The sequence below is a fragment of the Oryzias latipes genome, chromosome 3 (assembly GCF_002234675.1).
Source record: "Oryzias latipes chromosome 3, ASM223467v1".
Taxonomy (NCBI): Eukaryota; Metazoa; Chordata; class Actinopteri; order Beloniformes; family Adrianichthyidae; genus Oryzias; species Oryzias latipes.
In genome coordinates this window covers 23,340,828-23,368,355 of record NC_019861.2, presented here as the reverse complement: position 1 = coordinate 23,368,355, position 27,528 = coordinate 23,340,828, and the positions used below count along the sequence as shown (strand labels likewise).

General features: G+C 42.1%; 2 protein-coding genes across 12 annotated transcripts in view; one reads left to right on the top strand and one right to left on the bottom strand.

Annotated features, from left to right (window-relative positions):
• elp4 (elongator acetyltransferase complex subunit 4) overlaps window positions 1–5,224 on the top strand; it is a 53,579-nt gene extending 48,355 nt beyond the window's left edge. Inside the window, exon 10 of the mRNA XM_023953526.1 lies at window positions 4,546–5,224. Within this exon, the coding sequence (XP_023809294.1) occupies window positions 4,546–4,674 (129 nt within the window). The 3' untranslated portion in view covers window positions 4,675–5,224. The remainder of the gene's footprint in view (window positions 1–4,545) is intronic.
• Window positions 5,225–8,808: 3,584 nt separating this feature from the next.
• Window positions 8,809–26,969, bottom strand: pax6 (paired box 6). 11 transcript variants are annotated; one of them, XM_020714754.2, is made up of 14 exons: window positions 26,786–26,969; window positions 21,770–21,951; window positions 19,319–19,372; window positions 18,551–18,574; window positions 16,261–16,391; window positions 15,973–16,008; window positions 15,672–15,887; window positions 15,142–15,307; window positions 12,485–12,643; window positions 12,304–12,386; window positions 12,037–12,187; window positions 11,457–11,569; window positions 10,935–11,076; window positions 8,809–9,924 (listed from the first exon to the last, which is right to left on the bottom strand). In XM_020714754.2, the coding sequence occupies exons 2-14, from the start codon at window positions 21,780–21,782 to the stop codon at window positions 9,839–9,841; spliced, it is 1,374 nt and encodes a 457-aa protein (XP_020570413.1). In that variant the 5' UTR covers window positions 21,783–21,951; window positions 26,786–26,969; the 3' UTR covers window positions 8,809–9,838. The 11 variants fall into 11 exon arrangements, with proteins under 11 accessions (XP_020570413.1, XP_023809291.1, XP_020570430.1 ...); XM_023953523.1 differs by lacking the exon at window positions 26,786–26,969 and adding an exon at window positions 22,160–22,454; XM_020714771.2 differs by lacking the exon at window positions 26,786–26,969 and adding an exon at window positions 19,562–19,635 and having other exon boundaries at window positions 21,770–22,048.
• Window positions 26,970–27,528: the final 559 nt, after the last annotated feature.

Sequence of the window (27,528 nt, the reverse complement as noted above, 5' to 3'; positions counted from 1 at the left end):
TGAGGGATTAGAGTACTGGGAAGGTGATTTAGCTTATTTTAGATACTTAACAGAGAGGGAAGTCTGGCAAATAACTGTACGTTTCGGCCAAGAAGCATTACACTGCCATTTGACCTTTTTTCTGCTTGTTGAAAAAGGGGTGGACATTGAAGACTGTGACCTGGCATCACAGTCATACTCAATGGTTTACACTGCAGCTGTGCCATTAGGGGAATACATAGATGGGTAAAGAGAGAGAGAGGGTGCCTTATTAATGCAGAGGGAACTTGCCATTTGGGCTGGCAAATTACTCATTATTGTTCAGAGAAACACTTTTCTATGGTTTGAAGAAAATACAAAAGAATGACTCCTTTTTAAATTGTATTTTTATGTGACCATAGAAAAGTAGTAACTGGGATCAGATTGTGCTAATCTTTTGATCTATTTTAAAAGCATTCCCTATCCTTTAATTATGATTTTTCAGCCAAAATCAAAAAATGTGTGTCATTTTCTAGGACATAGTTTCTGCAGAGCGGCAGTAATTCCCTTCTGAGTTATGGGCGAGACCGTTGGCCTGGAGCAACCCCATACCCCTCCTCGTTGCTAAGAGCTTGGAACAGGGAGCTTTTGGCACGCCTGTTCACATGTTCTACATTACTAAAAAGCTCCTTTTCAAACTGTTTTTTTTTGTCTGCTCCTGATTCACAACGATTTGAATAAAGACATACAGTCTTTTTCTGTGCTATCGGGGGGGCACCGAAACATAAGTCACACCACCAATGAATGATCTATTTTCAAACTCATATATGAGGTGCACCAAACAATAAGGCACATTAAGCAAAAAAAAAGAGTCAGAGATCTATCAGTCAATCTATTAGTCAGACTTTAGTAACTGCATTCGCAGTAATTGTAGAACATGTTACATGGTAGCCATGTTAGAAGCTTTAGCTGCATTATTCACAATAGCTCTAACTCCCGACCTTGTTTGCAACATGTAATAACTAAGACTGTAAAACAAACTTTACTTGAATGCGTTAACTCCCTATCTTGTTAAAAACACAGGTCTTTATATGTGCCTAATAATGTGGCAAACACTACTCAGTAGAAAATACAGAACTCTGAAATACAATTTTGAACTTAATGTTCTTTGTATATGTCCTTTATCATCAGAAAGAGGAACATGCTGAAAACACAACTTTCATCTGAGTTGGTATTTACGGGTTTACTTCCACATCAGAAAAGTAATAATTATATGTACTCAAACTTACTCTACTGTTAGATGATGCTCTTTGCAATAATCGGAAAACATCAGGTTTTGGAGGGTCCGTGAGCCGACGGATGTACGCTGGAGAAAGAATGCTGACCAGAAAACCGCTTTAGGTTGGTGTTGGTGGTTAATTTCTTGTCACTTCCAGAAATGATCTTTGTGTTCAGCTAATCTGATCTAAACAGCCAGACCGGGTGTCATGTGTTCCAACAAGGTGTTGAGTGTCCCATTATACTAAGCCCCACACAGACATGGGCATTTTCAAGAATGGCAAAAACTCTAGTGAAGAAGTGACTCGTTAAATTGGCAACTAATGCTCCGGTCGGTCATTAGCAAGCAGTTGCCACCAAAGGAATGCTTTTGACACTGACGTTTTAGGAATCTTTGTCTCGTAAGTGCAAACAGAAAAAGAAAAGAAGTGGCATATTTACACTGTATATTTTAATACACTATTATTCAGCCCGTAGAGGATCTGCTCTTTGGTATGTTTAGTTAGCTGAAGGGAATCACCATTGTTGGGTCATATTAGTAACCCTCTTAGGCAAAGCTAGTCTGTGGGCCAGCCCTGAGGGCTCATTTGAAGTGCTTAGCGCTCGTTTGGAGCTTTGTCACCCCTCACCCCTTTGCCAGCATGGCCCCAGCCCCTCTGGCTGTGGAGCAGAGCTGAACCTCAGACCTTTACCCCAGTCTGCCACCAGGGAGGGGAGCACTGACATCACAGCTCTATCACACAAACGCCTGCACACACATTAATCGCACTAACATTGTGGCACATATCCATTTTCACATCCAACACCACCACCGGCGCACCACAGCCAATGGTCTATTTTACTGCTTTCCACTCCCATCCAACACCCACCATCTCCCCTCCACCCCGTCTTCTTTTTTTCCTCCGTATTCTCCGCCCTCATGAAGGTTGCCGGGCAGCAGAGAAAGACTTCACACTCATACACCCCACCATGCCTGTGAGGGTTTTCCGGATGTCCTTGTTTACATCATGGAGGGAGCAGGTCACAGGGAAGCCGCCTGAGAGCCTCACTGGTCGTATCTGTCAGAGTCCTGTGCTCATCCCATTCTTTTGCCATCAGTGTAAATGTTTTTTGTGGCTCTCCAAATAAAAAGAGAAACCCTTAAATTTCTTTAAGGGTTTAAACTAAAAAAAAACCCTATGTTAAAACTATGTTTTGAAGTATTTTCGTGTGTTGGACTCTAGTTAAAGATAAGTTTTGGTAGTTATCATTTCCTCAGATTAGCGCTCAGTGATGTGTGCGATTGGATGTTGGCCGTGGTGAGCTTGTCTTTTCCCTTACTGTGTCAAAGCGGTCGATTGGTTTAGTCTCCTCCTCCCTGCAACTTTGATGTTACCATTGATTGTTCTCATCTGCCCCTGAACTCAAAGGTTAGAGGAGTTGAGCTGCACTTCTGGATTGCTTTGACCTTCGCTCTGCACATGCTCAGTGGGTCCAAATAGCAACGAGCCAAACAGATACACGGTAGCGAGGCCCGTGGGTGAATGACAGCCAGACAACGGTGTGATATCTTTTTTTTTTTTTTTTTTTACTCACCCAGCGAGCATGATGTATATGTGATTGATTTTTCTCCTACCCCCCTCTCTACTGTGTTTCCGCTGCAGTGCACTAAGCAGGACTGAGTCCAGGCTTGATCAATGCATTGTTTTACTTTTTCAATCACACTTGAGTGAGCTGAAGACACGAAAGGTTATGCAGGTGAGGTTTGGCAGGAATGGAGGCAGAGCAGAGCTTCTGGAGGCCTCCTCAAGGCCAATATGTGAGATTGTGCTAGAAAAGTGGGGGGGTTAGAAAGAATTGGCCTCATTTACGGTGTTTCCCAAACAATCTCTTCTTTTGGTGTTTGTATTTTTATTGCATCTTCTAAAAAGGGAATCTAGTTTTCTATTCTCTGTAATAATGCAGGCATTGATTTGAATTCCACTGATTTGTGTTGTTTATGTAGCCTTCCTCTGTTTTACCCCCTCTGGGAACCCTTCCACTTGTCTTTTATGCACCCTTTCCTTTATTATCTTGTGTTAAATTACAGAAGCGTCTGAAGTGTCCCACCTGCCTCAGATAATGTTCAGAGCAGTACAAAGAGGCCTCCTCTTCTTTCTTCTGCTTACCTCACAAGCACATCACTGAAATACTCACAGAGCCATTAGGTTTAACAGCAGAGACGATGTCAGCAGAGCTCACACCTGGACTGTCAGAGTTAGGGGCAGGAGTTTAGTCCTTCAGGCAAATCAAAATTAGAAAACGTTTTAAATTTACCTCTGAATAATAGGTGGAAGTGGTCTTCCCTTGAGGGGGTGACATCTCTGCGTAGTCCTTAACTATCTTTTAGTAATGACGCTTTAAAAGCCTGTATCCAAACACCAGGTGATTTGGCAAAAGATAAGTATCTGTGGGAGTGGAGGTGCTCTCCTAAAGCTGGATGTCTGGAGGGGCTGAGGATGTGGCAGGCAGGCAGGAAAGATTTAGAAGGGCTGGGATGGGGTGGGAGCGCTGGCTTTGACCAGCGGGTTTCAGGTGTCATGGCAGATTCTTTCAGGGGCAAATTACAGGGTTTAAACTCTCTTGTCTCCTGAACAGCTCTACTCTGATTAAACGTCCTCGATAGACACTCGAGCAGCGTGCTACTCAACACCACTGTCGGGGGCTCACTTGACTCGGGAGATACTTCACCTCCTCTCACGCTCTGAAGAGCTCTTCAGGACTTTGTTTGTGGCCTTTTCTTGTTGATTCTGGTGAGAGGAGGGCAGTGTAGCTCATCAAAAGCTTAGTAATGGTTAGCATGTTTGCTTGTGTGCGTGTTGGGAGGTGTTTATGAGGGGGCCCTCATTAACCGCTTAGTGTTTTTGTACTTTGGAAGCTGCTTTACAGATCAGCTTTGCTGCAAAACGCTTGAAAGACTTGAGTGTAAAGACTGTGGTGTGAGCTGAACGGGATCGTCTGTTTGTGCTCACATATGCTCTCGCTGTCTCTTTTTTTATTGTGTGATTTTCCTTTTGCAACATATATCGTACGGTATTTTCTCTCAGCAGTGCAACAAGCTGTCTCAAGCAACAGGCTGGCAGCTTTTCTCCATGCTGCCTGTGTTAAAGGGAGTGCTGAAGCATCTAATGCAATTTCAGCCCAACATGCCTCTCTGTGAATAAACATTGCTGAAGTGTATTATCTACTGTATTGCTGATCCTCCGTCATGATTTCTGCTGTGCTCCATTCCCTCACATTAACTCTTCCTCCTACTGCCTCCTCTGATTTTTTTATTTTTTTTTTTTGCAGCGACTGCATTTGCCTCCAGACCTATCCGAGACGGTGAGCCGTGTGAGCAAGGGGGAGCTGGCAGGAGCGGCCACTGCGGCTGCGGCCTGCAGTTCTGCCACTTCCAGCGCCAAACACCTGGACTTTTAGAGGCCTCGCACAGTCCCTACGGGCAACCAACACCTGGAACGCTGCAGTTGATGTCCCCTTTGCTGCAGCGAACAGGTTGCTCCCTCACCCACGCAGTGTCAACTGCAATCACCCAACCAGCCATTACCACCTGCCAAATGACCCAGCCAGGGGTGAAGATCTAAACATCCACAACACTTCAACTCTTAACGGACATGCTTACTCACACATTTCAACTCTTATTTTGACTGACAATGCTCATATTCCAAGTTGTCATGGGAAGTATTTGGAGTGGTACTTCAGCCACTTCATCTAAGGCTGGCAACAATTTAAGGTTTGATAATGTAGTTGTTGTTGTTTTTTCTTTGCCTCTAGCAAGTTTGCTTACAAATGTCAGCTTGGAACTTGTTTAATAATTGAATCAATTCTGGCTGACTTTACCACACAGGAAGCTGCATTTTCCCTGCTCCACCACTTACAGTTGTGTCAGGATACCATGTATTCTGTAGGACAATGGAAATGCCCCTTTTAAAATAAAATAAAAGAAGGCAAATAAACAAACAGGACCTGGCACGGACTCTTTTCTCCATCTTTACGTAACTATATGTTAGCATCCACTCAGAGGAGAAAACTGCCACTCTAAGACCATTATCATGTCAGTGGAGGTCTGATTTCTGCTCTGGCTGACTGGTTTCAGGTGTGAATGCCTGCATGTGACCCTGCCTGTGTGCCTGTGAGTGACGTGAACCTCCAGTAAGCACAGAGGAGCAGCAGTTTGGGCACCAAGCAAGGGCTGTATTTGGGTGCTGGCTTCACACCTCATCAGGCATGTTTGCTAGATGAGCTGCTTTGCAATGACAAGCCCAAAAGAACAAATTAGGTCATAGGATGACAGGAAAAAAAAACAACGGGAATATGTCTGTTTATTTTTGTTTGTTTCTCATGGTTTGCCAATGGTGTCACTTTGAATATCATTACCTTTAAACGCTGGCAGTATCGGTAAACATCTGCAGCATGTTTTGAGGTAGTGTTGGGTTTCCTGACAGCTTTGAACGTGAATCCAACTTTCTTTTGTTAAACTCACAGGTACGTCTGTCCACCTTGTTTTTGGAATCTTGGCCAATAATAAAACTGACCTAACCACACTGTACATTTCTTTAAAGTCCCACTCCGATCATCTTTTGATCTATTTTATAAGTGTGCTCAGTGGTCTTTTAATTATGATTGTGCCATTTTTAGCCAAAATAAAAAAAAACTGTTTTTTCTATGACACAGTTTCTGCAGAGCAGCAATAATTCATCAGAAATCCTTAATGATCCCTCTTTACGGTGATTAAATCCTAGATTAAACAAAATCTAGATCCTAATGCATCACCATTATATTGGCAGTTATATTGAATTGAATGTATTTTTTATTAAGTTATTGGTTGGACACTTTTGTTTTCATATTAAAGTGTCATTTACATGAACTGTTTTCATTATTTGAGGTATAGGAGCCTTAAAACTAAATGTTTTAAGTTAGTGCCATGTCACCTGGTGTGGAGGAGTTGTTTTTTTGTGTGGATTTTTTACATAGGAATTAAACCTTATTTTCACAATAAATGGTCATTATGGGTTTTTGTTGTTTTTTTTCACCGTTTTTATTTTATTCTTATTTTTTTTTGTGGCTCATTTGACATAACTTTAAATTGGTTAAGTCAAGCAAGAGAAAGAATTCCTACCTTCAGAAGCTTTTATGCAAATTTTAAGTTTCATTGGATGTTAATGGTTTGTATTAAGAGGCAGAAGCAGTTCTTAATTTAACAGTATCTCTTTTCATCTTATTGTTGTTTCACATAAGAATGATTTGTGTGAAATATATGAGCAAATTTGTTTAAAAGAACCCTTTAGTTTTTTGTTTGTTTTTTTTCTCTGCCTTACATTTTGTTAAAATCTGTTTCAATTATACCATACTCCTAGGTGTTACATGTCTCACAAGATGTCAGTGTTTTTACATCAAGTTTGCCGGCACTTAAGAAGCCTAATTATTTATTATTTTCATCTGCTTTCCTTTAAATGCATTCATAATGAAAACATTTACCACAATAATGCAAGGATAGCTTTAGATTTGAAGCAAGGAAATGTTATAAGTCTTGTTCTTTGAAGTGGTTTTCAGCAAAAGTGTGATTTCAGGGAATTTTGACAGCTGTCCCTCATGTTCTGTTGATATTTTATGAAGGCCAAAGCTGTTTTCCTACAGCTGCTTTAACAGAGGTCCTGCATGTTCTGGTGTGTCACACTGCATCCCACAAATGAGGACTCAAACGTAAAAATTACCATAAATATTTCTGTCAAATCTATTCTTTTTTTAATTAAATACATGTTGCAGATGAGATTAAAGGCTATTTCAATTGGCAAAATACAGAGATCTTGCTTGTTTTGAAAAGAAAAGCAATCAGTTAAATGGAGTTGATAACAGGAAGTTGACGCTCAGGCTTCTGCAGGCCAAAATCATTGTATCCTATGAAAGACGAAACAAGCTCTCAAGAACTTTGACGGAAACTTTACTTTTGTTTCGAGTGAGAATTACATTTAAACCATTTTACCCCAAAGCTGTGTATTATTTAGACTTCCTCTAATTGCAGTCTTCCCTGCATTTTGAATCTCTTTCATTCCCTCTCTGTAATTATTAATGCTCCCGCTCTGTCTCAGTGCAGTCATGTAATCTGCGCCGCCGTTCCATCTTCATTCACTCAAAACAGCATTCCTCCATTTCTGCAATAAACTGGATTAAATGAATCCACTCCATTAGAGGAAAAAAAAAAAAAAATCCTCCTTAAAGATTGAAAGAATCTCCTCTGCTCCAACATCAAATTTGCCTGTTACATTTTGAGTGAGACGTGTAAATTCAATTAATCACTGTAGCCAGACGTTTGGTGCTGTTGCATGCTGTGTGAATGTTACCTGACCTTACTCTCTCCTGGATATCTTCTCCTTTCAGAGATTGGCTGTCACTCTCTGCGCACCCTTTTTTAAACCCACACACACACACTGACACACACAACCCCCCTGCTGAGGCAGCAAGTGAAGCAAAATAACTCACTCTGCCACACAATCGCTCCTCTGCCTCGCTCCAGGCTCTGACTGCTTTATTCCATGACTTTTTTTTTCCTCCGCTCTCTTCTGCACCCTCCTCCCTCTCATTGCTTCTGTATTTTTTTGTCTTCTCTTTTTCATACCATCGTAACTCTACTAAAACAACAGCCAGCGATGGTGAATTGCTTGACCTTTCTCATTGTGCTTCGGTGGTGTGTTGTGTGGTCTTTGTCGACTGGTTTCAGCCCCTTATAGAAAGGGAGGTTTGTTATTTTGGTCACTTTTGTTCGGTGGGAATCTGAGGAGTTGAAATCTGTTTTACAGGCTGTTTTAGCTGAACCGGTCAGGACAAAAGATGCTCAAATTTGCAGCAATCTGCTCGCTTTGTAAAAAAACCCACACAGCATTGACTAGGCAAAAAGGCTTTCTTTAAGACACCATTTTTACTGTACAAAATGTTTTTTATAGTTTTCACAAAATACATTTAGAAAGCTCCATTTTAAATAAAATTAAATTGAAATATTGAAGAGACAGCGTGTACACATTTTTATCTCAGAAGCAATGCTGACGTAAACCCAGTTATGTGTCCATGTTCTTTGTACACTCTGAAATAGAAATGCAAAAAAAAAAAAAAAAAAAACTCAAAAGAGCATGACAGATGATGCTAGAAAAACCCTCCCCTGGTCTTCAATTATAAATAAGGACTGCGGGGTTCGACTGCAGTCTTCTGGACTCGAAGCCAATGTAATTAAACAGAATGTGTTTACAAAATTTTTGCAACACAAGACTAATATCTTAAAACAAAAAAAACAGTGTACTAGATGAAATACAAAGGCTTTGGTCTGTTTTACAATCAACAATGATTAAATCTGATATGTACTTGTAAACAACTGCCAAACACTTAAGTTTAAAACTCTGTCAAGCAATGTTTAATCATAATTATAGGAATTAAATATTTCTAGTTGCACATTTTTTGACCATAGGACACTATATTACAACTATACCTAAGAGACAAATTGTACCTGACCCTAAAGAAATGTATTTCATTATGCATGGAACATTTATAAAATATTCTCGGGGATATAAATGAAATCAACTTTTATTTTTAGAAATCTTTTGTTGAAGATTTTACGGGAAGACAAGTACTTTACATTTTTGACATAAACAAACTGGATTATACTGAAGATGCAGTCTACCATTTACAGACTACAGGTTTCTTTTATGCCTGTTTTCCAAGTGTTCATCGCCGCCAGGTAGAACCTATCCAGCCACTGAAACAAGAGGTCCAAAATAGTTTTGCACTCTTTTGCCATCTTTTCTGGCTGCTGATGGTCATCCTTTCTTTGAGTAAGACAGCTAAATTAAGCCTGTGTCGAAAGTGCCCTAAAGGCCGCCTCATGGGTGGATGGAGTCTGACTTTCCCCTCTGAAATAATCATTCTTAGGAAATATAACCAATAAATATTTTTCTTCTTTTTTTTTCTTTTTTCAACATGGTAAGAGTCTTCACTCCAGCTTTTTCGTCTTCATTGATATGCAGAAAGCATCCAGAGACCATGCAAAGGCTGCTACAAAGTCTCGATATAAGTGGATTAAAAGATAGTCATGGCAGAATCTCTCTGGTTCTCCTCTTGCAAACAAACGCAAAACCAACATGGTTTTCTAGCAGTCCATCTATCAGTACTTGATTTTGTCGTGGTTTTTTTTTTTCATTTTTTTTTTTTTCATAATAACATACAAATGGCCATTTACAAACACACCAGAGAAAAAAGGAAACAATGACTGTAGATGGAAATAGAAAAAAAAAAACAGATAAGTTTTTGTTCCATAAAAACTTAACACCGGGCACTTTACAGAGGTCCATATTTTTTCCGTTTTTCCATCGTTGTTCTTTCGTCTGTCCTCATTTGAATTTGCCCAGACCTACAGAACAGCAGACTGTCCCGATGAAAAAACAAAGCCCAAACGTCCCAAGGCTCTTTTTCTTTCCTCCTTGTCCTCTCTGTTGCCTCCTCTCAACTGTCTCTACTCTCCTGTGCCATGCATGTGTGAGGAGCACTGCCGGAGGGCGATGGTGGAGTGGGTGGTTACAGGGTGAAGTAGCTCTTCTCTCTACTGTAGTCTTGACCAGTACTGAGACATGTCAGGCTCGCTCCCTGGGACTTGGACAGGGACAGAAACTCCAGGAGAAATGAGTCCTGCAGAAATAATGAGAGGAAAAACAACAAGACGTCAGTAAAAAGTCAAATGAGAAAAACTCACAGTTGCACCAAGAATAGAAAGGGTGACTGGTGACTGTGAGGCAGATGATTGTGCTTTAAAAGCTTGCAAAGCAGGCAGCACAAGGCTACAATGAGTCACAGGGCTTGCGGACTGTGACTGTAAAAGCGCTTGCAAGCTCGATAAATTGAGGCGGTGGAAATGGCATTTAAACAGAGAGTACAACAGCAAATGAATCAAATTAATTAGCAATTTAGCACAGAGGAAATGTGGTTATGCATGATTAACTCTTCATGACTATAACCAGTATATATGGCTTTCAGAAACAGCATCCTAATGGGGTGGAACTAAACTATGTGGCAGAGTCGTAGGGGTGACATGATGGCCTAGAGTGCCAATGAAATGAACGCTGCTCATGCTCCTGCAGAGAGGGAATAATATGCCATGTAGAAATATTGACCCTCACATGTATAAACTGTGAGATGTCTCAAACGAGCTTGACAGAGAAAAGGCGCCGCTCTGACAGATCATCAATCACCTATTAGATGGTTTAGTCTAACCAAATGGGTTGTTTTTGTGCAGATCCACATGCAAAAATGAAACTATATTGCAGCAAATGTGCAAAACTGTCATACAAGAAGGTTAGAGTGTACTCCAAAATGAATCCATGAATATGATCAGGACATGTGTTTTTTTTACTTAAAGCTCAGCTTTTATGAGCGAGAAAACACAAATAAATGAAGGAAATAAGCTTGGCAACTTTAAAAATATTACAATAATATTTTTTGCCTTTATTTTGAAACACATGCAGTGCAGTGGATCTTCCCACCTATCTGATGTTTTTTTTTTTCAATCAATTAATGTGTGCTGTGCAGTACCCCCTTTTATTACATGAGAGGTGGCAGATTTGTTTGACAGCTTGCACCATTTTTTGGAATTAACTCCCAATCACGTTATTTTAGAGACAAAGCAAGAACTTTCTGCCTACCTGTTGAGGTGGTACCAGAAGTGGTCATTGATTGGCTGTTCATATGTGCCTGCATATGAGGGGGCGTGTATGTTTCGTAGCTCCGCCCATTCACAGGCGGACTGGTAGGCAACATGCAGGAGTAAGAGGAGGTCTGGCTGGGCTAAAGGTGAGAAAAGAATATTACAGTTAGCCAACCCATGATTGTCAGCTGTTTGCAATGCCACTTTATTTTATTTTGTTCTATTTGTTTTTTATTTTTTGAGACAGTTACAGCACTTTGTGACATTTTTTTTCCCCAATTTTGTATTTATTTTCATTTCCACAATAACAAGGAGAAAAGATCTTGTTTAAGTTTTTTTACAAAGAAAATGAAAGGGAACAGAATGAAGAAACTTTGTTTTTCTGCCCATTTTATAGTATTTGAATATGAGAAGTAAATTTAAGGTTAATAAAAACATGTTTTATTAAATAAAACACTTTACGGAAGTTTGTTTTGACAGAAACAGATCCTAGTCTGAAGCATTGTCATAGCAGACTTACTTGCATAGGTAGATTGTTCGCCATGGTGAAGCTTGGCATGGGGGGCAGCGCGCTGTAGGTGTTTGTGAGTGCAGAGTCAGGTCTCCCCAGCATTGACCCCGAGGTGAACGACACTGTGAGTGAGAAGAAAATGAGCCTAAACCACAGAAACCTCTCTCCGACGCACTCCTCCGGTGTGGGAGCTCATCTCATTAGCGCGCAGCGGTGCGTGCGTTAGGATGACGCGCCAGCTGACAGGCTGATGGGCCCGGACAGATACAGCACGGTGCGTGTCTCAGGTGATTGACTTGTGAGCATGAGCTTCAGCTCTGTCGGTGTGCTTTATTCGGTAATTACTTAGACAGTCAGCTGAGAAGTTTTGTTCAATCATCCATTAAAAGAAAAGCACCTTCTTGGTGTGAACTCACAGCAGCCCTTTCTCTGCGCGTCTGAATCCACATGTTTAGAGACTCATCCAAACTCTAATGTGTTCGAATGGAATTGCGCAAACATCCAGTCATAGTGTGGTATCTTTGACCCGTAACCATAAAAAAAGTTGCGTTTTTTTTATTGTGGTTCCTGTTGAGTGCGGGAGACGTACCGGGTGTGGTGGGCTGTGGGATGGCCTGGTAGACGCTGGTGCTGAAGCTGCTGCTAATGGGAATGTGACTGGAGGAGTTGTTGGCCTGTCTGCGCTGGTTCCGCAGCTTCTCCTCTCGCCTCCACTTTGCTCTTCTATTTGAGAACCATACCTGGAATTTAAAAAAAAAGATGATCATAATGTGTCTGTGTTATTTTGGCTAATGTCTCTCTGATGTAACTTTTTTCTACTTTGTCCATTAAGTGGGCCAAATTGCTGCTCACTCACTTGTATTCTTGCCTCAGGTAAATCGATTTTTGCCGCTAGTCTTTCTCGCGCAAAGACATCCGGGTAATGGGTTCTTTCAAATTCTGCGCAGATCAAACATATAAAAAATGAATAAAGTATCTAACTTAAATGCGCAAAGTTTGCTTTGTCATTTTAGAATTATGCTTTAATAATTTGGTACCTTTTTCCAGCGCCTCGATTTGCTCCTGCGTAAAGGACGTGCGGTTTCTCTGCAGTTTCCTCTTGAGCTGCAGGCGCATCTGCGTCTCCTCTGAATCCTCGCCGTTCGAGCTGATGGAGTTGGTGTTTTCTCCCGCACCGTCCTGTTGTTGGCAGCCATCTGAAGGTGGAGGAGAAGAGAGACAGAGGCGATTAATGGAAATATTCAATCACTTAAGGTAATTGAATAATTAATTATCCAGCCTGGTGTTGCATCAGCCTACAGATAATTGTACAGAGCGCGCTACAACATCATTAATTAAGGCCCCCATCATGGTTAATTTAATTCAAAATCAGAGGAATTAATGTAATTTCTTCCCCTAATGTTGCCAGATCGAGTGCCAGGGTGAAAAGGAGAGATGTCAAAAAGGCTCTGGGTTTATTTATAAAATATTGTGGGAAAAGCTTGTTTAGGGAGCGCAACAATGGCGAGTTGTCTGAAAAGGTTAAGAGAGAAATGTGACAAGATGTGGCGAGTCTCTTTTCAAAGCTGAAGAAATCTACTTTAAAGAAAAAACCTCAAAGCTCTGTAGATACCCTCTCTCTTTTTTTTATTTTTTTGGGGCAGACCCGTGGCTCATTGGTCCGTTCCCACATGGGCGCTGGTAGAGCCATTGAGGTGACCACCATCTTCTGAATAGGAGACGACGCTTTTCAGAATGATACAATGCCTTAAGGAGTAAGGGAAACCATTAAACTATGGACGCGCAGGGACGAGTACTGAGCCCACGGTGGGTGTAATATATGGGGGGGGGGGGGGGAGAGATGACAAAAGGATCCTCTCTCTGTGGAGGCGCACAGGCTATAGTGCTTCGCCATTGTGCGCATGAAGATCCCAGTCAACAGAGCTTTGAGTCCAGTGTGTTAACCCTTACCCACTACCATCATTAATCACGTCCCCCGGCCAGCTACACGCCAGTCAGGATTTCTGTCTTCAATTGGAAACAAATGAGTGAGGAGAGAGCATGCAACCCCCTGAACAACACAAAATAAGGCCAATCTATTCACTGCTCCTGCTTGTCCGCGGTGGGCCCAAAGGCCCCCTTCAGTTGCGGGGCGAGGCTTATCGACTAATGTCTGTCTTGTTGTTGGACGTCATTATCACACCGAGAAGTTAATGCGAAATTAAGCAGCCGGTGCTCTGAGAGAGAGCTTCATCTCACTGAAGCCTGTCGGCAGGTTTCAAATTAGAGATCTGCATTTATTTATTTCTTGATAGTATATTTCTGGAATACGTAAAAGTTGACTAAATATTAAACCGTGCGCAATCATTCATGCTGACAATTCACTGGAATAGTTTTAATTGATTCTTGCAGGCCTGAAGGATGCCGCATGTGAGGGTCCGAGGAGGAAAACCTCAGCTGCATAATCATATGGAGAGCAAATTTGTTTGTTTCTTCACTCTGGATAATCCATAAAAAGAAGTGAGTGCGTAGCTATTATCCTTCTGCCAGGCCCACTGACGCAAGGATGAGATTTGTTTTCTTTATATAAAGAAAACGCTGGGAAATAAACTCATTCTTTTCAGTATCACGATGCTTCAGTCAGTGAGGCGGAAAAGCAGGAGAAAAAGGGGGAAAAAAGAAGTCGGAATACCGACCCAATTGATGCACCTTTCAGCTGTGCACACTGGATCAAAACACTTCAGAAACCGCTTAAAACTGAAAGAGAAAGTGAGAAACTAAATCCTATAGACGGGGATTTGGAGCCATGAAGCAGCCGCAGCGAGGCTCTGAGAGGGAGCAGTAGATGAAAGGCAAAATCGTTTTTTTTATTCGTTCCTCTTTGGATAGACTTGCCTCTTTTTGGGGCCCTGTCACTCTCCATGTAGCTTTTTATCTGCTTACCCGGGCCTCTAAAGAACCATATTTTGGATCCACTGAGGAAAATACTTCAAACTCAATGAACACTTTAACAATCCATTGTTTATTCCTTTATATAATAATAATAATAATAATAATAATAATAATAATAATAATAATAATAATAATAATAATAATAATAATAATAATAATAATAATAATAATAATAATAATAATAATAATAATAATAATGATAATAATAATAATAATAATATATGCGCCTGAGGGAAAAACCTGCTGAGTGTTTGGCCTATTGGAGGCCGACAACACAGTGAACCCGTTCCACAGCATCTCTCCCCGCTCCACACTCCTCTGCTCGTTGCCATAATGACACACAAAGCTCCTCTAATGAGCAATTACACTAGTGCGGGTCGTTCCCATAACCAATCATTGCGTGTGAAGGAAAACATTCCTTTGTATGCCTCTCCATTTCCCCCGTTACACCGCTCCCCGGCTCTGCCTCTTTATCAGGAGGACAGGAAAGCTACGCGCATTTGGACACACACCTCTGCTGAAAGGAGAATCCGCAGTCACGCACATCCATATCTGCGAGAGTGGAGGCATTTCAACTGGTCGAGATAGAAAATCTGAAATGTCCTGCTTGCCAATGTGGAGTAGTTTGACCTAAATTTATTGTTAGAACTATTCTTTTCTCTACTATTTTCTTTCTCTGCCTGGAGCTGTGTCCCATTTCAGACACCGAACCACTCTGTGCGTCAAGGTGTTTCTGTCGCCACGGTGAGATAATGAGGCTCACCTTGGTTGGGCTGTCCTGGCACTGATGTTCCGGGGTACCAGCCGGGCCGGGTCCCCCAAGTTCCTGTCTGACCGTTGAGCATTCTCAGCTTGTCATACATGCCATCTGCGCCCATCTGTTGCTTTTCACTAGCCAGGTTGCGGAGGACTCTGTTTATTGATGACACCTGCATGACAAATGACATATGATTATAAAAGAGGAAAATCTGGATTAAGGTTTGGTTAAGGGGGCGTGGCGCACAAAAGGTGAAGATGCGCAAAACAAGTGCGCAATTTAGAAATAATTTGAAAAGACTGATTCTATAAAGCGAAAAATTTGGCTACAGAGATCCTCCCCACAAAAGTGTTTTGGTTGGTCACATGCACCTTCGCTCCTCCTCCCCCCGCCCCGCCTGCACTCTTTGAAAAAAACACTGTATTTAATAAGACTGAATGGTTGGATGCTCATCTCCTTTTCCTCCGCTGCGTGAGAAAAAGTCATTTCATGTGGCAAATGAAATCATGCACACAACTTCCAGTCAATACACTTACGCTGGGTATGTTGTCGTTGGTGCAGATCCCCTCCGACAGGAGCCTGTCACGAATCTCCCACGCAAAGATAGACGGACACTCCCGCTTGTACTGCGCGATTTTGGCGACCACCTCCGGAGTGGCGACCCTGGGCTTGCTGCCTCCTATCGCCCTCGGTCTTATGGAGCCAGTTTCATAATATCTGCCCAGGATCTTGCTCACGCAGCCGTTGGATACCTGGATCGGAAACAAAAAAACACAATTCACATACATTATTTATGACTTTTATTGGAATAATTAAGATGGCTCAAATAAGTATCACCTTTTCACTGTCCAGCACCTGGACTTCATCATGGGTCTACAAACACAGAAAATATGCCTTGAATTGTGTATTAGGCATTTTTCAATAAGAGCAGCCAAAGTTCCCTTTTTCACTCTGCTGTCTTTGTTACATTTCCAGTCATGGAGTTGTAATAAATGTTGACAAATCCATTATTTGGGACATAAATGGTTATGTCATGCCTTTGTTGCCCCAGGAGGAAATGGTCATATTATTGGTTATAATGAATGTCTGAGCAAAGCTTGTGTCCGGCAGGAGAGTAGCGGTCACCTGTAGTATTCTGGAGATGTCGCAGGGTCGCGCGCCGCTGTGAGCAAGTTCCACTATTTTCTGCCTGGTGGAATCCGGCAGCGGTCTTCCATTAACAAACACGCCACCAAGCTGGTTCACGCCACTGTGACCTGCGAGGAGACCAAAGCATCGGAGTCACCCCACCACACCGCTGCATAGCGAGCAGGAACAATTGCATGAAGATGATCAAAGCAGGACTTAAACACAGAACAAGAAGGCAACAAAAATTTGTTTCATTTATCTGGTTTTTTAAACAGTTTTATACAAACCGCCGCGCGCCGGAGAAAAAAGCGCTCGAAATAAAAATACCCAAAACAGCAGCTGACACATGCAGAACAGGAATCAAATCACAACAGTATCAAATGAGCAAAGATTTAAGAACAAAAACGTGACAAAATGCTCTCTGATTATTAATCTGCAATCGTTTGTTCCGAAATAAAATGCTACTAATTCTATCACAGGGATTCCATTCCTTTTTACCAAGACCAAAAAGTCAATCTTTACCTATAAAAAGTCAACTATTGACAACACTGTAATAAATAGAGTCCATTCAAGGGCTCGCCATGCTCGGAAATTTAGAAAAACCACCTCATCCTTGCTCTGAGCGCATCAAAACACAGCATAAGTATGCGTCCATGAAACTCTAAGTCTCTAAAGTGGCTTTCTGAATCACATGTTATTGTTCTAAAACAACAGCTTTTATAAAAAAAAAATAATAAAAATCCTCCCTCAAACTGTTCAGCTGTATTCCTGTAAAGCAATGAAGAAGCGCGCAAACCTTTTGCCAAACAGGAGAGCAGGCTCCCCGGAGTGCGCGAGCTGCTCTGTGAGTCTCCGCTGCCTTCCCCTGCGCTGCCGCCCGGTGCATTGACTCCGGGAGCAGAGGCTCCTTAGCAATAAATAAGCTCCAAATATAGAAGAGGGGGAAAATATGATGAGCCTGGCTGACATTTGTCTTTAAAATAAAGCTAGCTGCACGTCAAGTTTGAGCTTAATTTCTGGAAATAGGCGGAAGTCGCCTCGGATCATGCATGGGAGGCTAATTGAAAAGATCAGTTGGAGCACTTGTGGCAGGCATGTCACTTTATGACACCGCTCTGCTTTTAAAAATCGCATCGTCACGACAAATAGTAGCATGATAAAACGACCCTTTCTGTCTGCATTTGGATATCACTCAGACAAAATTGGACGCTACTCGTTTACCCTCGGAGGGAGACTTCGTTTTAAGGTGGCCAGGGGCTACGCGCGGTCACACAAACGAGGGCGCGCCTCGATTCTTAACATATTAAAAGTGACATGCAGTTTTTCCCCCCTTGTTTGTATTTGACAACAAATGCGCACAGCCACAGCAGTCCTGTTGTGTGCAATCGGTGGGTGTCTTTGCTCTGAAATGTGCTGCCTTAAAAAAACGCAAATGTATTTAAATTAAATACCAAGAAGGACCTGTTTCTTCTTGACTGAATATAAAGCTTTTTTAACAGAGCATCACATCCCTTTTGGCCGCAATGTGTAATAATCTTCTAGTATGGATCGGGTTGATGGCAAATCCATTATCATCCCTCCAGGTTTTTAGTAATTCCAGGATTAAGTGGAATTAAAAGACTTCTTACGACGAAATTGGCCAAACCGCAGTAAGCGTCCCTGCGCGGCGGGTTCCCGCCGTAACACCTCTGATTTATAGCTGTCCTATAAATCCTGCTGATCGATAAAACCGTCGGTGAATGCCATCATATAAAAATCAAACACTCCCAAGGTTAAGTCTTAATCATGAGCGCAATTCCCTCAAGTGCTCAGACTCAATCTCGCCCGCTGGCGCTGATTATGCGCCTTGTATTCTATTGCGCGTCGACTAATAGGAAAACATATGGTGTCAATTTGGACGCTCCCCACCATATACACCCAGGAGTTATTAGCACAAAAGCCAGCGAGGCCGTCGCGACCTTTAGACAACCCAAAGGGCCGGGCCCAATGATATCTCCTCTGCAGACATCACAAGCCAGGGGTGCATCCCATTAACATGAATCCACAGCAAAGCAGGAGCACGGGGGGTATTGTACAGCTTTGATAAGGCTCCATCATCTCTGTGAAAGGACAACTGGCAGGCAGGACAAAGAAATCAGCGCGCCGCGGCGCGTAAAAGAAGACACATTCCGGATTTGAATCACACCTGTACACACCAGGACAAAGTGTTCTGACTAATGCGCACAGATTACAGCACACAGAGCATCCAGGTATATGGAGAATAATGTAATAAAATTATTCCACACACCTTCATCACTGATGTCATACACCTCTTGTCCAGCAGCAAGAGAGAAAATGTTTCATGTTTATCCTTCTTTTTGTTTTTGTTGTTTTTTTAATTCAACACACACCAGACTTAACTTCATCTGTTTTTTTATGGGCACCCACGACAACATGGTTGTTTTAATATTTATTTCCCCGCTCTGAGCTCATGCCTGCGCCTTTACGAGTGAGGCCTGCGGATATAATGTGAACATTTTCTTTCTAGTTCATGCAGTCTGTCCGGGGAGAATATGGACTCATCTACATAAGACATTATTGCTATTCCTCGTGCTTCATGCAGGGGCTCTTCTCTGTGCGGGGCTAATCTCGTATGCAGCCTGGCAGCCAGCTCTAACGCTAATGCAGACGGCTGTGCAATTATTTAATACCAACTCAAGCAGAAACAAAAAATCTCCCTTTCAACCCAACCCCCTCTATTCTCCACTTCTCCCTCCTATGCTTCTCTCTGGAGAAGGACGGCATGTGATTAACTCCTTCAAGAATAACTTCCCTACCTGTTTTTACAAAAATTATTAATATTTAAAAAAACAGGCAAAAAATATATTTTTAATTTAAAGGGAAAACTTTTTTTTTCTTATTTAAACCCATGCACTTTCCCTCCTCACGCTTATTTCTGCACACACAAAAACAACCAATGCAAAAATGTCAGTGGGTTTTTCTCCCATGCATCCACATAAAAAGGTGCCTTTGCAAAAACTAAAATATATGCATAACACAAATGAAATCAACTTACTGTTCTGCATCATTGAGGCTACACCAGACTCCCACGTGGCTTGGTTGTGGTATTCTAAGTGTCATAAGGAAATAACAGCAGTGGTTAGATTCAAACCATAAATGTAATGTACAGATCTTTGATTGATTGCTGTGTCAAATCATTTATTTGGTTGGACTTTGGGCGGATCTGTTTTTTTTAAACATTAGATGAACAGTGAAGGTTAACATCCTAAGTGTATGTATGGATCTTAATTAAACTTGCCTGGAAACAGAGTTGACTGTCCACTTTAATACAATTTAGTCAATCATCTGCCGTTTTCACTACTTAATGTCTCCCTATGGGACAAAGCAAAACAACACATTAGCACAGCCTCAGCTTCACTCAGCCTCATTTCTAAAAAAAATGCTGATTTTGTTGGTTTTGTTTAGCTTGAAAAATGTATAACTCGATAACTCGGGCCAGATTTTTAAAATGATTCCAATACTGCACAAATTCCACCTGAACAAATAGCCGTAATCTCAGATAATTGTTTTTCTGTTCACCAATTGTTAAAATACAGAAAGCAGTGCTTAAGGCCTCGTGTCTTTTTTAAACGGTAAACTGAACTTTGTTTATTTTTCATTTTTTGTTTTTTTTTGGGGGGGGGAGAGTATACAGTGACACACGCTGTCTACCTCGTCTCACTGCTCGGGAAAACAAAAAGTCCAGAACAGGAGTGGGGACAAAACTAGTGCACAAAGCCTGCTGGTCCCCAACAATGCACCCCCTTTTCTGCCTCCATATCCCCCCAAACTTTGAACCGAAAACTCGACCTCTGCGACTAGAAAACACACAGCTTCCCTACTAAACACACCAACAAGTTCAGATTAATACAAAGAGCCGGAGGCATGTATCCACCCCCTCCTGGACCATTCACACACACACATTTACGCACACAAACTGTCTCTTTTTTCACACACGACCGTGACCCCGCTGCTGCTGGTGCGTGAATGTGGGTTTTGTTTGTCTTGCTCTTAACGTTTTTTTTAAAGTAATTTCTTGTTATAAATATTTGGTTGTTATTTGGTGCTGCTGGTGCGGGTTGTAAAGCGGGTTTAAAGACACAACAGCGCAGTGGGGCGCTCAATTGGAAAAGACAAATGCAGAAAAGAAGCTATTGAGCGTGGGACAGATAAAAAAGGGGGCCAGGGAGGGAGAAGTCTGAAGTTTTCATTTTCTTCCTCGGTGCAGGCTTGTGTTGTGTGCAGAGTAAAACAGTCTGTACGTCTGTGAGAAGGAGTTGGAATCCAATCACTCGTTTCAGACGGATTCCTTTACACGGTGGACCTTAAATTTACGCACAAATATTCTGATTAATTTAAAACAAAATGTTTGCAAGTATAAATATAAACACACCAATAACAGTTTCCCCCGTGCGTCTGCGCAGACGTTTTGGGGTCGAAAGCTCAAATGCTGCTGATCTCGAGTTGAACTGCGATCTAATCTGCATGTGCTTCCCGGCAGTAATCCGAAACTACAATGTGTTAATTCAACACGCTTATTCTGACCGCTGGATAATGCGCTCACAACATTCAGGCCTTTGGCTAGAGAGGAGCCGCTGCGACCTAAAGGCACGCAAATACAGAAATAATGACGAATATTTATTTTGTTGTTTTGCAAAGTTTAAAAAAAATGAAAGCGACAGGAGCCACGCAGGTAAAGATAATACTTTATATCAGAAATGCTAGGATTTATTATTATTATTTGCAGTAAGGCTTATAGAGATTTCATACAAATATTATTTTTAGAAAAAACAATTTATTTAAATAAATGTACATTTTATTTCTGTTATTTTTATGAAGTAAAAATATTTTAAAATCATTAAAAGGTTTTTATGTTTTATAATTTAATAAAATATAAAATACCTGCATGTGGGTTAGAGAAGACCAATGGATCATGCTATAATTTATTTAACTTTATTCTGTCATTAAGAGGAAGAAAAAATGAGCATAGTTTCCATCTGTCTCTCTGGAACAAACGCATTAAAGCAGGCCTCATTCCTCCACTTCTACTGCTTGGAGCTTTTCCTCTTCAACTCCCTCTTCTTCTTCTTCTTTTGGAAGGCGCTTGGGTGACTTGCCTGCATGAATCAATCTGACACCTTTGCTCAACGGGTCATTGCGCTCCATTCTCCACGATGATCACTGTCCTGGCGCAACGTGACTCTTTACTCTTTGCTGTCATAAATAAGCGGTAAGCTATCCGAGGGCCTGAGCACAACAAGCAGCAATCGCGCGGATAACACCGGCAGAGGCGCTAAAGGCTGTTGGCACTTTTTTTTTTAATAGTTCAGTCCACACTGCGAGAGAAAAAAGCCCATTGATCCTTACCAACCCATGTTCATAATAGTTTTACTAGTGATAATAACAATACATATAATAGGAATACTTTACTTGGAAGGGTTGGATAAACTTTTAGTCGGAGTCTCACCTTTTTGGGGCATCCTGGGCCGTTGTCAAAGTCCTTGATAAAATGTAGGCTTTCGCCTGTGGTTCTCCAAACCGAAGAAAAAGGGAAAAAATTAAAGCCGACCAGGATCAGTCTCTCTCAGGAAGTTTACGCGAGGAAAAAATAGTTTCCAGTGGTCTTCGGTGGAGACGGAAGGAATATCCCTGCGAAGGAGACAGAGATTGACAGTGAACTCAGATGTCAGGACGCACGGAGTTTGGCGAGGATGTGCGCTGGCGTGTGAGAGCGAATGAGAGAGTCGGGATGAGAGAGAGCGAGGAAGAGAAAGAGGGGAGGGTGATGAGGGGGGTTGAAGGGGGAGGGAGGAGGGAGGGGGGTTGATGGAGGTGGGGGTAAAGAGAAAGAGCACACCTATGCTGATTGGTGATGGAACAAGTGTATTAATGTATGTGTTCCTGGTCTGCTGTGCGCGCCTCGCCTCTCCTCGCCTCCCTTCGCCGCTCTTCACTGGCCCATTAGCGCGACCCGACCTCTGTCATCATCCCCCATATAAACACTTCCCCCTGCACCACAGTCAAGCGGGAGAAAGACACGCGGGAAACGGGGCCGAGGCAGAGAGAAAGAGAAAGAGAGAGAGAATCTTCCCAACCCACTAATCAGCCCACGCATGCAAATATCCACCCAGCGCTAACCCAGCCTTCCGCAAAAGCAACTGCTTCGGAAATGCCCATTGGATGGAAAGCTATTTCATTCTTCCGGGCTGAGCTGGGAATATGCAGGCGCGCTCAGCTCCAATCTGAGGCGGCTGCAGCGCTGCAGCGTGGAGGACGGAGATCCCCACCCACGGGAGCCACGCACACGTGCGCGTTCGGTGCTCGTAACAACAAATTATGACCACAACGAATTTTAGAATGCCTTTAATGGAGCTGCCGACGGTGGAAAGACGTACCGGTAATTAGTTCTGAATGGGGCGCATTTCCATTTTTTCCCCGAAACGTTTCTGCAACAACATTAGTATAAAAAATCAATAAACCCCTGCAATGTTGAATTTGGAGTTGCTTCAACATATCTGCAAGCCAGCTTGACTAATAAAACGAGTTTAGTTGTAAATGTGGCATATTTGTTTTAAACAACAGCAATTGATCCATCAAATGGAGTGAAACGATCCAAAGTTCCGAAAACATTTTTATTGATAGGTTTTGAAGCTTCAAACTCTTCTATTTTAAGCACAAACACGCGCGAAAGGGGGGGGGGGGGGAGTCCCCACGTGCTTTTGTTTATTCGTTTAAGCATCACCGACCCCTGCCTTCCCCCTCCTGTCAACAAGAACGCCGTGCGTAAAGAGCGCAGCCTTCAGGCAAGCTCGGCTGCTTTTTATGGGGCGCATTTGTGAGGCCTAGCGACGTCACTCCTACGACCTGACAGCAAAATAGCACGCGCACATAAAGCACAGCAAATGACTGTGCAGCCATGGCCACGCGCTCCCAAACTGCCGGTTTAATAACTCGACCATTAACGCACACCTCAACGCACCCAAAAGCCACCCCTCTGAGCCCCGCGTGAGCGCGCACTCGAAGCTTTTTGGTAGAACCAGTCTCAGCGCAGACGAGCCCCGTCATTACAACAGAGAGGAGGGGTCGAACCGGGGAGGTTCGTTTGGAGGCTGAAGCCAAACTAAAACAGAAAGGGGGTGCAGGAAAAGAGTGAGGGGACAGCCATGGCATGGGGGAGGGGAACGAACTGTTTTTTTTCTTTCTTAACTTTTTTTTTGGTGGGGTAGGGCTCGAAATGAAGTCATGGAGGCCTACACTTGACTTTCTTTGACATGTGAAAAAGTAGTAGAAGTCACAGCTCATCAATAAAACACTTTGGAGGTGAAAGAGGGCTCCCTAACAACCATCACATTCCTGACTGCTGGTTCAATGAGTAGACAAACGACGCTGCCAGGGAGAGAAGGAGAGCTACGGAGGGAGGGAGGAAGGCTGAGGTACTGAGCGACTGCCATGCTTGAATGGGGCCCACAGTGGGCCGGCGAGATAATGAGCTGAGAAGACCAGCTCAAACTGTCACCGAGGGTCCCGCGGTGAGGAACAACACTTTGGCCAATACTCCTTCATCAAACAACCCGTAAACTAAACGAACACATTCATCTGTTTCTACTGCCTGCTTTGTTTCATCTCACTCAGACTGGTGGCTCAGCCTATATGAATGCGCACAGCTTATATCAGCTAAGGGGGGGGGGGGTTCCCTAACATTTTCACGTCAAGGAACCCCCCTATTAGACATGCATTAGACCACAAACACCCCCCCCCCACACACACACACCCCTCCTTCTTCCTCCTCATACTCCTCCTACTTCTCAATCCTGCCACCCCTTGAGTCAAGCAATGAGAGGACCATGCGGATTGGTTAAGGAGGAGCTAAAATCAAAGGGAAAAAAATGCGTTCAATTAGTTTTTCCTTGCAGGTGAGGACAGTTTGGAGCAACAGATGCAATGTTTGGAATGTTATCTTTGGGCTGTTGGTCAGCTCCAGACTCTGCATGCGCGCCTCAGCCGCTAGACGTAATCTTGAAACCAAATTTCACCAAAACCGCGTCCAGAAATTAAACAACTATCCAGCAGTCCTGAAGTGCTGTGCCTGTGTTCCACCTTTGTTGTGTTAATGCTATTGCCACTCACTTGTCACATGGCTGCATCTGTCAAAAACGCGGAGCACCAACCGGCCCGCCTGCCTGCTGAAAGACAGATTCCCCAATCAGAGTATCAAGCAGTTTTCTTTGGAGACAATGCCTCCAGTAGGTTATTGATTTCTTTGGTTAAGCTGTAAATCCGCTACATGACCCAAGATGTTGTCTCCACCCTTAAGGGATTTTGCTTTCATTCATTTATTTATTACTAATTTATTATACAAAATGTATCAATAAAAATAAAAGGATGTTACATTTATTTTTAGACGTCTTATTTCCATTAAAAAGGCTGTAAATGTGTTAAAAGAGAAAGTTTGTTTTTATAAAATTTGATTTCATATTTTCTTCTGCACAAAAAGTAAGTGTGTGTGTGTTTGTGTGTGCGTGGGAGAATTTGGGGTGGGGGTGATGTTAGGAAAGCAATTAGCCCAATTCGGATTAGCAGCAACTAATGTCACCGGCCTTGAAAGGAAAGCCTAATCTGGTCGCTATTTTCCCCTGAGGCAATGCGGTATTTGTATCTCTGTGGAAACTTTTAAATACGAAAAAGAAAGAATAAAAGAAAGAATGACGGAGGGGGAAAACCACGAGGGGACATTTAAAGAAAAAAAAACTTTGTTTTTGTTTGGAGGAATTCATTGATGAACCTTAGTTTTTTGGAGGATTTTACAGTTGGTTCTTCTCAAACTGAAACAACTTCTGTTTGATAAAATACCTAAATATTTACCCTAAACCTTTTTTTAATTATATTTCTACCACAAAACCACAATTTTATATGAAATTAGATACGATTTATGAATAAACAGAGAAGTGGTGAGTCTCAGGACATTTGTTTTTCATTTAACTGCTCAGAGAACAGGTCATTTACAGACTCTCTGCTTTAACACAAATTCTTGCAGTGATGAAGTTTATTATCCATTTAAAACGGTAAATGTATTTATTAGGTCATTTTCAGTCAACTAAACAAAAATATCTACTCATTTAAATCAAACCATTTTTAATAAAAAAATACACCTATTGCATTTTATATATATATATATATATATATATATATAATGTATATAAAGTTGCTTTTTTTGTCAGTTGTTTTATTTATTTATTTATTTTAAATTAAAATGTTGTATAAATCCTTTCATAAGCTAATTAACCTGAACTGTCCCTCATCAATCAATGTCTGTTAAATAAATCTAGGAAAAATCAGGATGAGGGCTTTGCCACTTAAACGTTTCCATGTTTGCAATTCTCATTTTTCTAAAATTACATTTCAGCCCATTTTTTTAAAGGTAACAATACTTTTTTTTTAAATGTTGTCATTAGGCTACTACTTATTGTCGGTAAGAATATGAGATGTCAGAGTCACTGGCCTGTTCCAATTTTTGCCGGTATTTTGCAGCTGCTTCTCTGCACTATGTTTTCTCGGTAAAACGAGTTTGCTTCTATGTGGGACGAGACCATCTGAAGACAAGGGGGAAAATATACAACGGGTGTACTATTGTCACTTGATCTGCCTATACGTTTACAAAAGCATTTTCTTAAATACGTTTTTTGTTTTAAATTCGCTCAATTTTGTGATACCCGCTATTAGCGATGTATTTCAAATGGAAGGAGTTTTTAGTTGCAGAGAAGAGAGAGGAAGGACTGGGTGCTGCATGTGCAGGGTGCTGAAGGTGTGCAGTCTGCTGAAGCCCTCTCCTGGCAGAAGGCTGAACGCTGGGATAAACACGGGAGCTAATGGTGTCACAGCGCTGCTCGACAAGCGTGACAGGAAGAAACACTGGAGCCAAAGCAGGACCTGAGGCGACCACAGACCCCAGACTGATCGGAACACAGTCTGCAATCGAAATGATCATGGGAAAGCATCCCATCGCAGAGGAATTAAAGAGTTCATTGGAGGCCTCACATTTAAGCAAAAAAGGGCACCATATCTCAAGCATAAACTGTTGTGAAAAATTACTTTTCTCTCAAACTTTTTTTAAAAGATTACTGGGTTTATTCGTGAAAAGTGGAATCCTCTCTGCTGTTGCGACATTCCTGGCGTGCTGATAGATCCGCCAAGTAGAACTTTACAAATCCTGCATCATATTATAAAAAAAAACCATTTATTTCTGTGTTTTGCGCGCCTTCTTTCCCATAAAAGAACGACAGCAACACACTGTGCTCAGATTGAGCGTGCACGCTCCTGGAGCGGCGCAGCGCACAGTCATGTTCCCTTTTTCCAGCATTCATTGATCCGTCTTGATTTCATTAGAAACGCACTCTCGATTTGGTTAAGATTTCATTTTTTACACGGTTAACTTACCAAATTGAGAAACTGAAACAAAAAACGAGGAAATTTGGCTCAGACTTACCGGACAGAGAGGCGGTGAGGAGGAACCGGTGTATCCTGTGTGCGTAAAGACACCTCTTCCTCCCGCGGATCTGTCCTCCGCGATAGAAGCGTGTACGTCCTGAATAAAAGATGTCTACCGCTGGATCCGTCTTGGAGTTGAAATGTCAGTGAGAGCGAGAGGAGGTTAAAAAAATCGGAGGTTCTTACCAGCAACTTTGCTTTCAGCATCGGCCTGAAGTTGGCAGTGATTGGCTGGAGCGACGGGGCGACGTCACACCTTGACTAGGACAAGAGCGCACAACTGGGAAGTGTGCGGGGTAGGCTGCACGTGGAGCGCACCGGCCTGTTTACTGTCACAATGTGGCTGCGAGCAGGGGCTGGAACCTTACCACTAACTGTGTATGTGGACTCGACTCTTCACTGCTTTCACTTGCTTCCATTTTATTTGGATGGTACTCATACGTACCCCAAACCATGTCATGTTTTCAAAATTTCTAAGTAAAAATGTCCTCCTTTTTCCGTTTTTTTCTCTTCTTACTATTAATTTCACAATTAAAAAAACTTCACTTTTTGCTCAAGAGCACTTTGGCAAGAAGGCTGAGAGGGTACAAATTCATAAATTGAGTTCCAGATGTGAACGCCTTGGTTTTAAATGTAAACCCAGATATTTGTTTGTTTATTTTGGTTTATATTTTTATTTTACGCTTGTGTTCATTATTTTTTTTAAAGACAGTCAAAAGAATATCTAGAGTGTTGTGAAAA

What these genes read in the sequence shown, in the direction of transcription:
- pax6 (XM_020714754.2), bottom strand. An exon ending in GCCAGGACAGCCCAACCAAG is followed by an intron (nt 12,644 to 15,141) that starts GTGAGCCTCATT and finishes CTCCACCTTCAG; the next exon opens with ATGGCTGCCAACAACAGGAC. An exon ending in CGAACAATCTACCTATGCAA is followed by an intron (nt 11,077 to 11,456) that starts GTAAGTCTGCTA and finishes TCTCACCTTTAG; the next exon opens with CCCAGCCAGACCTCCTCTTA.